At 40.7% G+C, this 10,612-nt stretch overlaps 1 protein-coding gene across 1 annotated transcript; it reads left to right on the forward strand.

Annotated features, from left to right (window-relative positions):
• The first annotated feature begins 1,440 nt into the window (after nucleotides 1-1,440).
• Nucleotides 1,441-9,362, forward strand: LOC311508813 (sodium-coupled neutral amino acid symporter 2-like). The gene is made up of 17 exons (XM_084573793.1): nucleotides 1,441-1,646; nucleotides 1,890-1,964; nucleotides 2,509-2,629; nucleotides 2,745-2,820; nucleotides 2,921-3,036; nucleotides 3,745-3,818; nucleotides 3,922-4,014; nucleotides 4,228-4,303; nucleotides 4,793-4,875; nucleotides 5,089-5,147; nucleotides 5,431-5,613; nucleotides 5,714-5,793; nucleotides 5,924-6,024; nucleotides 7,837-7,961; nucleotides 8,048-8,192; nucleotides 8,281-8,378; nucleotides 8,676-9,362. Exons 3-17 carry the CDS (start codon nucleotides 2,577-2,579, stop codon nucleotides 8,790-8,792), a joined length of 1,479 nt encoding a protein of 492 aa, XP_084429919.1. The 5' UTR covers nucleotides 1,441-1,646; nucleotides 1,890-1,964; nucleotides 2,509-2,576; the 3' UTR covers nucleotides 8,793-9,362.
• Nucleotides 9,363-10,612: the final 1,250 nt, after the last annotated feature.

Below are 10,612 nucleotides of genomic sequence, written 5' to 3' on the forward strand. Positions count from 1 at the left end.
TTCATTGTTGCTGCGCAAGTTCCTTGTTTTAAAGAAAATAGTGAGAGCTAATCAAGCGAAACACTGAAGAAAGTATTGATTATTTAATGACTTTGTCTACTTTAATTTAGTGGCCACTATGATTTCAAAGAACCCTTTTTGTTGTCGTTGTCTTTAACACTGTGTATGAAAAGCCGGTGTCTGGGTGACATGGAAACAAGGTGTATTGTGTTTATTATTCTGGTTCCTGAAAACAGACAAAAACGACTCAACTCAAAGTCAGCTGGCCAACTACATGAGTATAAAACATACAGCAGAGCACCAAATGTGTTGACCAAATGAAGCACTTTTTTTTCTTTCCCTTTTGGTAGTAGTGTCTCTTTGTCTCCAGGCTCCACCCTCAATAATATTTCCTCTTAGGTTTTCTATCAGATTGTGGTGAGTTGTCATACCAGGTTATGCGTGCATAACTGATGAGGAATGAAAGCAAGCATACAGCCACCCCAACTGAACAGACAGGCTTTCAAAATGAAGTATCACCTTACATATTTCAGTGCACTGGGCTGACATTATACTGTGAGGTCAGAAACAGCTTCTTTTAGTGTTTTCGACTGGCAGAATGTTCTGTTCTCTCTAAATAATAATTTTTTTCCTACTCTCACGTACTGCTTCACGGAGCACTTGTCGATGGCAACTGCCAATCATGATGCCACATCCTGATTTTATAACATCAAAATGGACACATCAGCATTGTGTTTACTACTTAAAAATCTCTGAAACTCTTTCATTGACATGTACTTAAGTGTTTTAATTTGGCCCAAGTTCCATCCATTAACACAGAGGGAGTGGAGCTTATGTCCTCAAATGACCTATACTGCAGCCAGCCTCCATTCTTTGGCTTCACTTTTGAGGTACTGTCATGAAGGTATCCACTTAATTTTTTATTTTTTATTTTTTTTTGGACAACAAATGGGCCCACTGGGTCCATTCAAATATCCTGGGCAGTGCAATTTAACCATGGGATTGCATCAGCCAGAGGGCGGGCCCATCTGCAGGTGGGTACTGGGCGTGTCCTCTTCCCAGAAGCCACTACTGTCATTCTGTTTATGTATTTATTTATTTTGGGCTCTGTGTTCCTTCTCCTTCAACAAACTAGTCCTTCAGCAAATAAGGGTTTTTCCAAGTTCAAGCTGCAGCACACACTTTAAACCCATGAGGGTATTATGGGAGTCAAAGAGAAAGGTGTAGAAATGTGATGAAGAAAGATGTAGAGACTGATGGTGGTCCTCTGATGTTTGGTTGGAGGAAGCCAGGGAGTGAGATTCAGGTTATGGTTTTTCTGGGTGCGAGCCTCTAAGTCAGGCTGCTCTGTTTGTACACAAACCACTGGCATGTGTGTAAAATAGTCTCCACCTCAACCAGACTAGACTCCTCCTTTCCTTCCTGTCTTATACTCTTTGTCTCTCTCCAGGTATGGGCTGATGTAATACTCATCTCTATAGAAAGGTGAGTTTCCTGGTTGTTCAACAACTCTTGTCTTTTGTCCAAGCGCACAACATCTCTGGGAATTTAGTTTAATTAGTAAATACATTGAAGAAATCTTGGACGTTGATGCTTCTACTTCTAACTGGAAGGATTTCACAGACATCCTACCACATCTTTAAAAGGTAAGGATGCTTTTTCTTTTTTTTTTCCTAATCAGTTTTTCAATTTTCTCATAGGGGTATTTTCCCACGGGTCCTGTCCACACATCTCCAGGAACTGTGTTTTGGATTAGATCTTAAACCACAATTCCTATTAGTATTACAATGACCCCCCTTTTTAGTCGTCCTCTTTTCCTTATTAAGTAAACTCAAAAGATTATTGAGTTGTTCCTAAACTGTTTTTGTGTGTGTGTGTGTGTGTGTCAGGCTACATCCTGCTGGCGATGTCTGCTGCCATCAAGGAGTGTCACTGCTGGGTTGGGGGTGCCTGGTCTGGTCTAGGTGGGTGCTACATGTCTCAGTAACATCCACATGAATGCCAGGTCCAAAATTAACAGTGCTTCTGCCTCATGTCACCATAGACCAAAGTTTTGTCTCAGCCACTGAATTGTTACCTAAAAAGCCACATAGACGCATATTTCTCAATTTAATGACTGCATTTAATTTCCTATATGCACATACAGGTTGATGAAGACCTACAACATTTATACTGTATAATGTAAAAATATATACATTTATGTAACAGTTCCAGACCCTTCACAGTAACAGTTTCTCTCAGTAAATTAAATCTCACAGATGACCTCTGCAGTTATTACCAATTACTAAAGGTCCCCAGGTAAAAAAAAAAAAAAAAAAAAATCACTTCTAATGGGTGTGAACTTATCTGTCAGAATCTGTTTCCGTGTTCGTGTGTGGGGTAGGGTGGTGTCATGACATGACACTGCAGAGTTACCTGTCCACTATCTTACTGACTGATTGTATGGCAGAATTAGGAAGACACATATAAAATACATATACTTACAAATCCATTTTCTACTTTTTTCAGTTATGAAATGCACTAAAAGAAACGGTCTGCTAAAACTAAGATGAGCATATCCAGCACTGCTCAAGAAGATGACTGCAGCAGCTCCAACAGAGTCGGAGTCGGAGAAGGTGCAACTGGACGAGTGAGGCTCATTTCAAAACGCAGAAAATCTTCACACAATACTTTGAAACCCGTACATCATGTATAATAAATCACATGAATTTATCTGAATACTTATCCTTTATTTCCTTTTATAGCCAAAATGTAGATGCAGAGAGTCAAAACTTCCTCCCTGACCATCACCTGAACAAGAAGAAGGATGAGACTGAACGTGTTAGAGCTCCTCTTATCCTCCAACACGTATATCTCCTTTCAACAATCATGTGATTGTTTATCATTCACTAACTGTGACCACCTTGTGTTTTCTCCACAGCATCAGGGCAGTGCCTCCTTTGGCATGTCTGTCTTCAATCTGGGCAACACCATCATGGGCAGTGGCATCCTGGGTCTGTCCTTTGCCATGGCCAACACTGGAATTGCCCTATTTGTGTAAGCATTTATTTATTCAAGCATACAGAGCAAGTATTATTAATTAGGTTTCATAAAAAAAGGTGATTTGGTAACACTACAGACAATAGTAACATTATTTCCAAGAAATTTTGTCACAAGATGTGGGCACAATTTGGTTTCAAAGGAGATTCAGATTCAGCTGTGGTGAGTGCAGGCACACGTTTTTTTTTTTTTCAGCTTAGATGCCCCTTAACGTTACTCTCTAAGACGGTGGAAGTAACCTTTAGCATCATGGAGGTTCTGTGTTGGACCACATGCCTCATAGATCAATTTTTGATCATAACTTGGGCATAAGTCTGAATGGTGACCCTCTAATACAGCTGCATTTCACTCAACGCTATGTATGCAAATAAATGACAGAAGAAATACCACCTTTCCAAATAACATGGAATAATTCTGGATTTCTGTGATGAACAATACCATTAGATTAAAGTTTTAAAGGGGTTCTTAATAAAGATATCATGTTAAAATATGTCGCAATTCAATTTAAATATAAGATTATTACAGTTTATAATTTATTGGTTAATTCAGGATTATTGCCTCACTGGTAAATAGTCAACAGATTAAGATTAAGATAAATTCTGTTTCAGTTGGCCTTTAAAGTCCCAGGTTCAGCACTTCATCAATGATATTCTTGGTTTTGTCCGAGTCGACATATAGCTGATGATCCCTCTCGTCTGTTTGCAGGATTCTCCTTGCGACCGTCGCTATCTTCTCCTTGTATTCTGTCCACTTGCTGCTGAAGACGGCCAATGAAGGAGGTGAGTTTGTCATACTGTATATTCAAGTGTCCAAACTCCCCAATTCCTATTTGAGGTTTTAAATGCTAAATCTGCAATTCTTTGGGTGTTTTTCTCTTCAAAGGTTCCCTGGTTTATGAACAATTGGGTTACAAAGCCTTCGGGTTACCGGGGAAACTTGCAGCCACCTGTTCCATCTCCATGCAATACATTGGAGGTGAGAGTTATCACAGTATGTTCTTATATGGGTTATGAAACAAACTACCACATGGTTATTCTGCAAACTAAAACACTTTTTCCTTTGTTGAACATCTCGGCCTCTTAACGAATGTTACGGATCACTATTTTTGTAGAGGAGTTTCCTGCATCAACATGACTTGGTTTATTTTACAGTGAAATGTACTAACTGCAGTTTCTTTTGTCTACACAGCAATGTCAAGCTACCTCTACATTGTCAAATACGAGCTGCCCATCGTCATTAAAGCTTTTACGGGAAGCAACAATGGGTGAGTGACTAAATATATTACTAGCTTCCAGTCAGAGTGCCTTAAAGGTAAAATGGCTGGTTTGGCTGTCTTTAAAGGCATCACATGGAGTTGTCTTGTAAACAAACAAAGCTTATGTTTACAAAATGGTGGCTGGGTCATAAAAAGATTGCTCCATAGCACTACTAGTGGTCAGAATTTCCTGAAGGTAGCTTTAATCTCAGGATGCGACTCTTAGGAGTTTACAGATATCAACCAATGCAGCCATACTACGTAGACCAATTCATTATATTATATAATATTTAAAGAACTAATACAGCACTATTACTTATGTGCAATTCCAGTTAGCTGATAGACATATTTAAACACTGAGTATTACCCTTTGTAATGAGTTTACTAAAACTGGTAAAAGAGTGGTCCTTTAATATAAAATACAAACAAGCTACAAAGAAACAATTTGACATCATATCATGATAAGTTCCACTGCTTACAATGTGTCTTGTGTTTCAGAGAATGGTACATTAATGGAGACTACCTGGTACTGATCGTTACAGTTTTCATTATCCTGCCCCTCTCGTTGCTCAGAAACCTGGGTAAGCAGTGTATATGAGTGTTTTTAAATCACAAGTATCTCTGAATAGGGTTGGGTTAGGATTCAGTGACTCACTTACACATGCAAGACTTCAATAAGCCTTAAACTGTTAACAGTCTAGAGTCAAGTGATAGACAGAGGAAAGGGAGCATTTTACAGCTTTAAAATAGAAACAACTCACTGCTCATGTTTGTGTTTTGCTTTCCCTGCTCAGGTTACCTTGGTTACACCAGTGGTCTGTCCCTCCTCTGTATGGTGTTCTTTCTGATTGTGGTGAGTATCATCCATCTTCTCTCCTGACACACCAACTTGTTGTATGCCATCATTACTTGGCACATGTATGTACATGCTGAATCTTAGTCAGAACACATTCCACTTTTCCTATGAAATCCCTACCTGTTGTATTGGGCAGTGCAGTGAGATGGGGTTGTAAGAAGATGCATCACAAGATGGTTTATGGCTCTTACCCCATGACAAGAATTCAAATTAAAAATGGCAGTACCCATCTTCAGATATTTTTAAAGTGTAATCTAAAAATTGCTCTCTGGTTCTTCAGGTGATCATTAAGAAGTTCCAGATCCCGTGCCCTCTGCATATTGACGATGACGCTCTGAATGAAATCACTGCCGTTAATTCCACTGCGGTTAACTCCACAGCCGTTAACTCCGCAGCCGTTAACGCCACTGCTGTGGACTACAGCGACACTTGCAAGCCAAAATACTTTGTCTTGAACTCACAGGTAAGAACCTTTAAGATGCTAAACACAAGAGGGCTGAAACAAAACTAATGAAATTAGCTGAAATGTTTGGTATAAATTTCTTTTGTCTTTTGTTTCCCAGACTGTCTACGCTGTTCCCATTTTGACCTTTGCCTTCGTCTGCCACCCCTCCATCCTGCCCATGTACGAGGAGCTCAAAGAGTAAGTGTGCGCTGGCTGCTTGCTTCTCAATTTTCCAACCACAGCTGCTGTTCTATGAGCTATTCCCCACTTGTTATCAGTTTTGGACTGTCGTCTAAATGACACATTCTCTCCCTTCTTTCCTAAACAGCCGTTCCCGTAAAAAGATGCAGAACGTTGCCAATGTGTCCTTCCTGGCCATGTTCATCATGTACCTGCTGGCTGCCCTCTTTGGATACCTGACCTTCTATGGTGAGTCTTGGCCAGGGAACATTTTGACTGAATATTTGTTTTTAGCAAAGGATAGAGCCACCTACTAGTGTGGGTTTACAAGCAGTCATTGTCCTCTAACATTAAACATGGATCAATGATCTGGTTAAGAAAACTAGCTTCCAGGTCTAAATAGTGAGTGGAGGGCTCTTATGTAAGATTGTGACACACATTTTTAGTCAACAAAAGTGTACGGACAAAAAAGTGGGCGCAAACAGTGGACTTTAAAATACTGAAAATGTCAACTTTCAGTCAAAGTTTCATTCTTACATTGTCTTAGCCTGGGTGTTCCCATACTGCTTTGCGCGCGATTTCATTCTCGCTGCAAAAGCAGTCTGGAAACCATCGCCCATATTTTCTCCTGAGATAGGGAACCAATCACAGAACGGGGGGGGCAGCAAGACGATGACGACGTCTATGCGCGACACCGAAGCTTGTAGTGTGTTGTGTTAATCCAACATGGCAGCGGACCTAACGTTACCGTTCGATGCAGCCTTAGACAGTGTTTAAAGTAGCTTAGAACGCAAGTTTATTTTAAAAAAAGAGCAACGTTTGGCGTTGAAAGACTTCATTGCCAAGAAGTGTTTGCTCTGCTACCAACAGGCTTTGGCTATGAATCGCGCGCAAGGCAGCATGGGAATTACCAGGCGCATTTGATAGACATTCGTAGCGCCCAATAAACGGCTCTAGGCATTTGTAAAACCACGCCTCAAATACGAGAAAATAAACACGTAGTTTCCAGACCAGCATCTCATTGAGATGTGCAGTCGCGTCAGCCAGGCTAACATTGTCTCTCAATTTAAAGAAATGAAAATAATCCTGGGTACTCCTGGCTAACTGGTGTATCTAGACAATTAATTGTTTCCTATGTGTGACTGTGAGCACCAACAAGTATGTCTTGCGTGGCAGTTTAAATGAGCCTTTAAATGGATGTTCTGATTGACAGATGACATTTTAACACCTGACCAATGGGTGAAGGTGGGAGGCAGATGAGGACTGGATGAGGTTCAGTTGCTGGAATGCAGTGTTGTTTTGTCATTGTTTAATTTGGTTTCATCCAGCCACACAACCTTTGACCATTAGTCTTCTTGTTTGTGCAGTTTATGTTGAGAAAACTGCCAACAGGCAGAAATGTTCTTTTTGGAGAACAGTGGCTTTGTCCTTGTCACTCTGCCATGCATATCATGGTTGCTCAGTATTCTCCAGATGTTGGATTCATGGACAATGTGAGAGAGGCCTTGTGACAAATCTGTGATTTTTTTTAAACAAACCAGGGAACTGTACGGCCCCTGAGTCACATTACATTGATTGGAAACACTTTTGAACAGCTGGACTCTAATTTGGCCTTGAAACTTAGAAACCAGATATGCATTTACTTTAGCACCTCACAGATGTGTAATATTGACTCATTGTCCTTAATAAAATGCCAAATAGCAAAGCACAATATTTCTGTTTTAATCAATGTGTTTGATTGGGTTTTCTTTGTCTGGTGTCAGGACTTGTGTGAAAAATGTTTTGAAACAATTTTATGCAGAAATGCTGTGTGCAAATATGGTGATTGTGTCCTCTGTGGACCGTTTTTTTCCAGTATAGAAATTGGTGGCTATCAAAAATGGGAGGGAGGCTGGCTGGCTTTGATATGTCTCTCAACGCACTTTGTGAGAGCAACTGGTCTGTACTCTTTTAAACTGTCTACAGCACGTTTTATGCTGTAACAGGGGAACGTGCGAGTGTGGAAGTGTCCCTTGTTGGTTTGTGACTCAAGTGGCTGGTCTTTGTTGTCTTTCTACACAGATCAAGTAGGGCCTGAGCTGCTGCACACCTACTCCAAGGTTTATAAGTTTGATGTTCTCCTGCTGATCGTCCGTCTGGCTGTGCTGACCGCCGTTACCCTCAGTGTCCCTGTTGTGCTCTTCCCTGTAAGTGTCACGTGAACAAGTGAAATCAGTCAGTAGAAATAGTAGGTCACGTAGGATAACCTCTCTTTCTGTCTCTCCCTGTGCAGATTCGTACTTCCTTCAACCACGTCATGTGCGCCTCGAAGGAGTTCAGCTGGATCCGCCACATCATCATCACCGTGACTCTGCTGGGTGGCACCAACGTCCTGGTTATCTTTGTCCCCACCATAAGAGACATTTTTGGCGTCATCGGTGGGTATTTACAAGTGTTAATGTGCTATAATGTCATGTACATTATAAGAAGAAATAGTTGTGACATAAAAGTTCTCCCCTCCATCAGGTGCCTCTGCTGGTGCCATGCTCATCTTCATCCTGCCATCAGCTTTCTACATCAAACTGGTCAAAAAGGAGTCCATGAAGTCTGTGCAAAAGATCAGGGTATGGAATTAGATCTGAACTTAGAACTCTTTGGAAACCTTAGCCAGTTAGCTTAGTATAACAGAAACAAAGCTGAACAGTTAGCTTGTTTACCTCTCTTTTATAGCAGAGACTTTTCCTATGCTAAGCTAAGCTAATTAGCTGCTGACTCTAGCTTTATAGTTAACAGACAACTGAAATGTAACTTGTACAGAAAGCCACGAAGCACATTAGTACATATCCTGAATTGTCGAAGGCTTCATTTAAGTTGCTCTGGTTCCACATATTAGCTAAATGTGAAACTGTTTTCCTTTCTAGGCCACCCTCTTCCTGATGTGTGGAATCCTGGTCATGTTTGGCAGCATGACCTTCATTATCCTGGACTGGATCCACAACGCTTCACAGAGTCCGGTTGAACAGGCCAACGGACACTAAAGTTCCAGCTCTCCAGCTGCGTCCCGCGATCCACAATTTTCTATCCTATTGTGACACAGTGTTTGTTTATGGATTATCTATTTTACTATATGTATATAATAATGTGTGTGTGTGTATATGTATATATATTATTAATTCATTAATAATGCATTAACACAAGTTCCTCTTAATTACACTACTTTTGTTGTGCAATTGACCACTCGTGTTCCTTGCGAAACCCTTGGCCAGCACCCTACTTCGCGAAATCAGGAACCAAATGCCAGTGATGGGCAAGCTGCTTGATATGTGTAGTGAGCTAAGCTGCCAGCTACTCTACAATAAATTCAGCTTCACAGAAGCTACCACCCATAAAAATGTAGCAAGCTAAGTTACAATCTATCAAAAGTAGCTTGATAAGGCTACATTAGTAGCTACTTTCAGTTAATCAAACTGCATGCCAAGTCAATGCAATTTTAGTGATCAACACAACTGTCAGTCAGATAAAGGCTAAAATATGATTTATTCATTGAACAATAGCCCAATACACAAAAAAATAAATACAAATCAGAGCACATTTTTAGCTCTAGTTAAAATGCCTTTTGAAATTGTAAATAAAATAAAGTAAGTAAATAAAGTAAGAAAAAATTATATGTGTGTTCTTATGTTTGTGTTCGACGTCGTTGACGTCGACAGGAACTTTTTCTTTGGGTTGCACAGAAGGCATCTGAAAATATATTTCTTTTCACTGGTCTCCACTAAAGTGACATACTTTTGAAGGTATGGCCACGGTGTATGCTCATGCTCTTCCACGGATCTTGGGCTCTCTGCCATTCTCTTTTCTCTCCAGTGTGTATGTGTCGCTTGTCTATGTCGTCACCGTGAACATTCTGTAGGCCTACGCATGCGCTTGTACCCGGCGTGTTTTTGTCGACACAGAAACATCCTGTTTTCCTAATTTATGTGTTTGATGGCTGCAGGGAAATGCTGTTGTGTGTGAAATGTCAGAAATGTCCAGGAGAAATTAGCTTTCGAGGACGCTACTGCGCTACTTGATCAATAAAAGAGCTTAGCTACTGAAAAGTTACTTGGTTTTGTAAATAGCGACGTTACTGCCAAGCTACTGACAAAAGTAGTTAAAGGAACAGTATGTAAGAAATGTATTTCAATTAATCATAAAATGGCCCTGATATGTCACTAGACATGAAGAAATCATGTTCATTTCAAATAGTTATATCACTGACAACAGTGGTCCGGCCAGGATATTGTCATTTAAACGTGAAAGTTGCAGCCCTCAACTGATGTTGATGTTGTCATGTTGTGTTTTGGCCTGAGGCGCCACCCTCAAGCTATCTACTAATCACGAAGTCAGTAGAGTTTCGTCATCCGGGTTGCCAGCTCTGCTCTAGTTACCACAGCTGCAGCTACGAACGTGTCGGATAAAACATGTATAACGTTACGAAACCTAAAAGACCTCGTTATGAATCCGAAATACGTCGTGACAAAGTCCGGAATAGCATGGAATTGACCCTCGACTTTTGGATGATATATTCTACCATGTTTGTTGGTATAGGCTAAAAGCCCCGTGCTTCCGTACATATAGACAGTGGATTTTCCATGGTCGCCCGTGCTAAATGCGTTCATAAAAAGCGCTATCGCACCACTAGCAGGGTATGAAAACAATCTATGGGCAGTAGCGATGCTACTGCCCATCACTGCCAAGTGCAGAACCAAAAGAGCAGAAATTGATCAGCACTGAAGCCCTACCTGAACTAAGACAGGATCGGAGTCCGTCATGTTGTAAATACCACATGTCTTAAATACCACTTTCTGGCCAAGCACAC

This window comes from Chelon labrosus (assembly GCF_963514085.1).
Source record: "Chelon labrosus genome assembly, chromosome: 23".
NCBI lineage: Eukaryota > Metazoa > Chordata > Actinopteri > Mugiliformes > Mugilidae > Chelon > Chelon labrosus.

Coding starts and splice junctions, on each gene's coding strand:
- LOC311508813 (XM_084573793.1), top strand. CDS start 2,577: ATGACTGCAGCAGCTCCAACAGAGTCGGAGTCGGAGAAGGTGCAACTG. Junction 4,015..4,227: donor CTCCATGCAATACATTGGAG/GTGAGAGTTATC, acceptor TTGTCTACACAG/CAATGTCAAGCTACCTCTAC. Junction 5,614..5,713: donor ACTTTGTCTTGAACTCACAG/GTAAGAACCTTT, acceptor TTTGTTTCCCAG/ACTGTCTACGCTGTTCCCAT.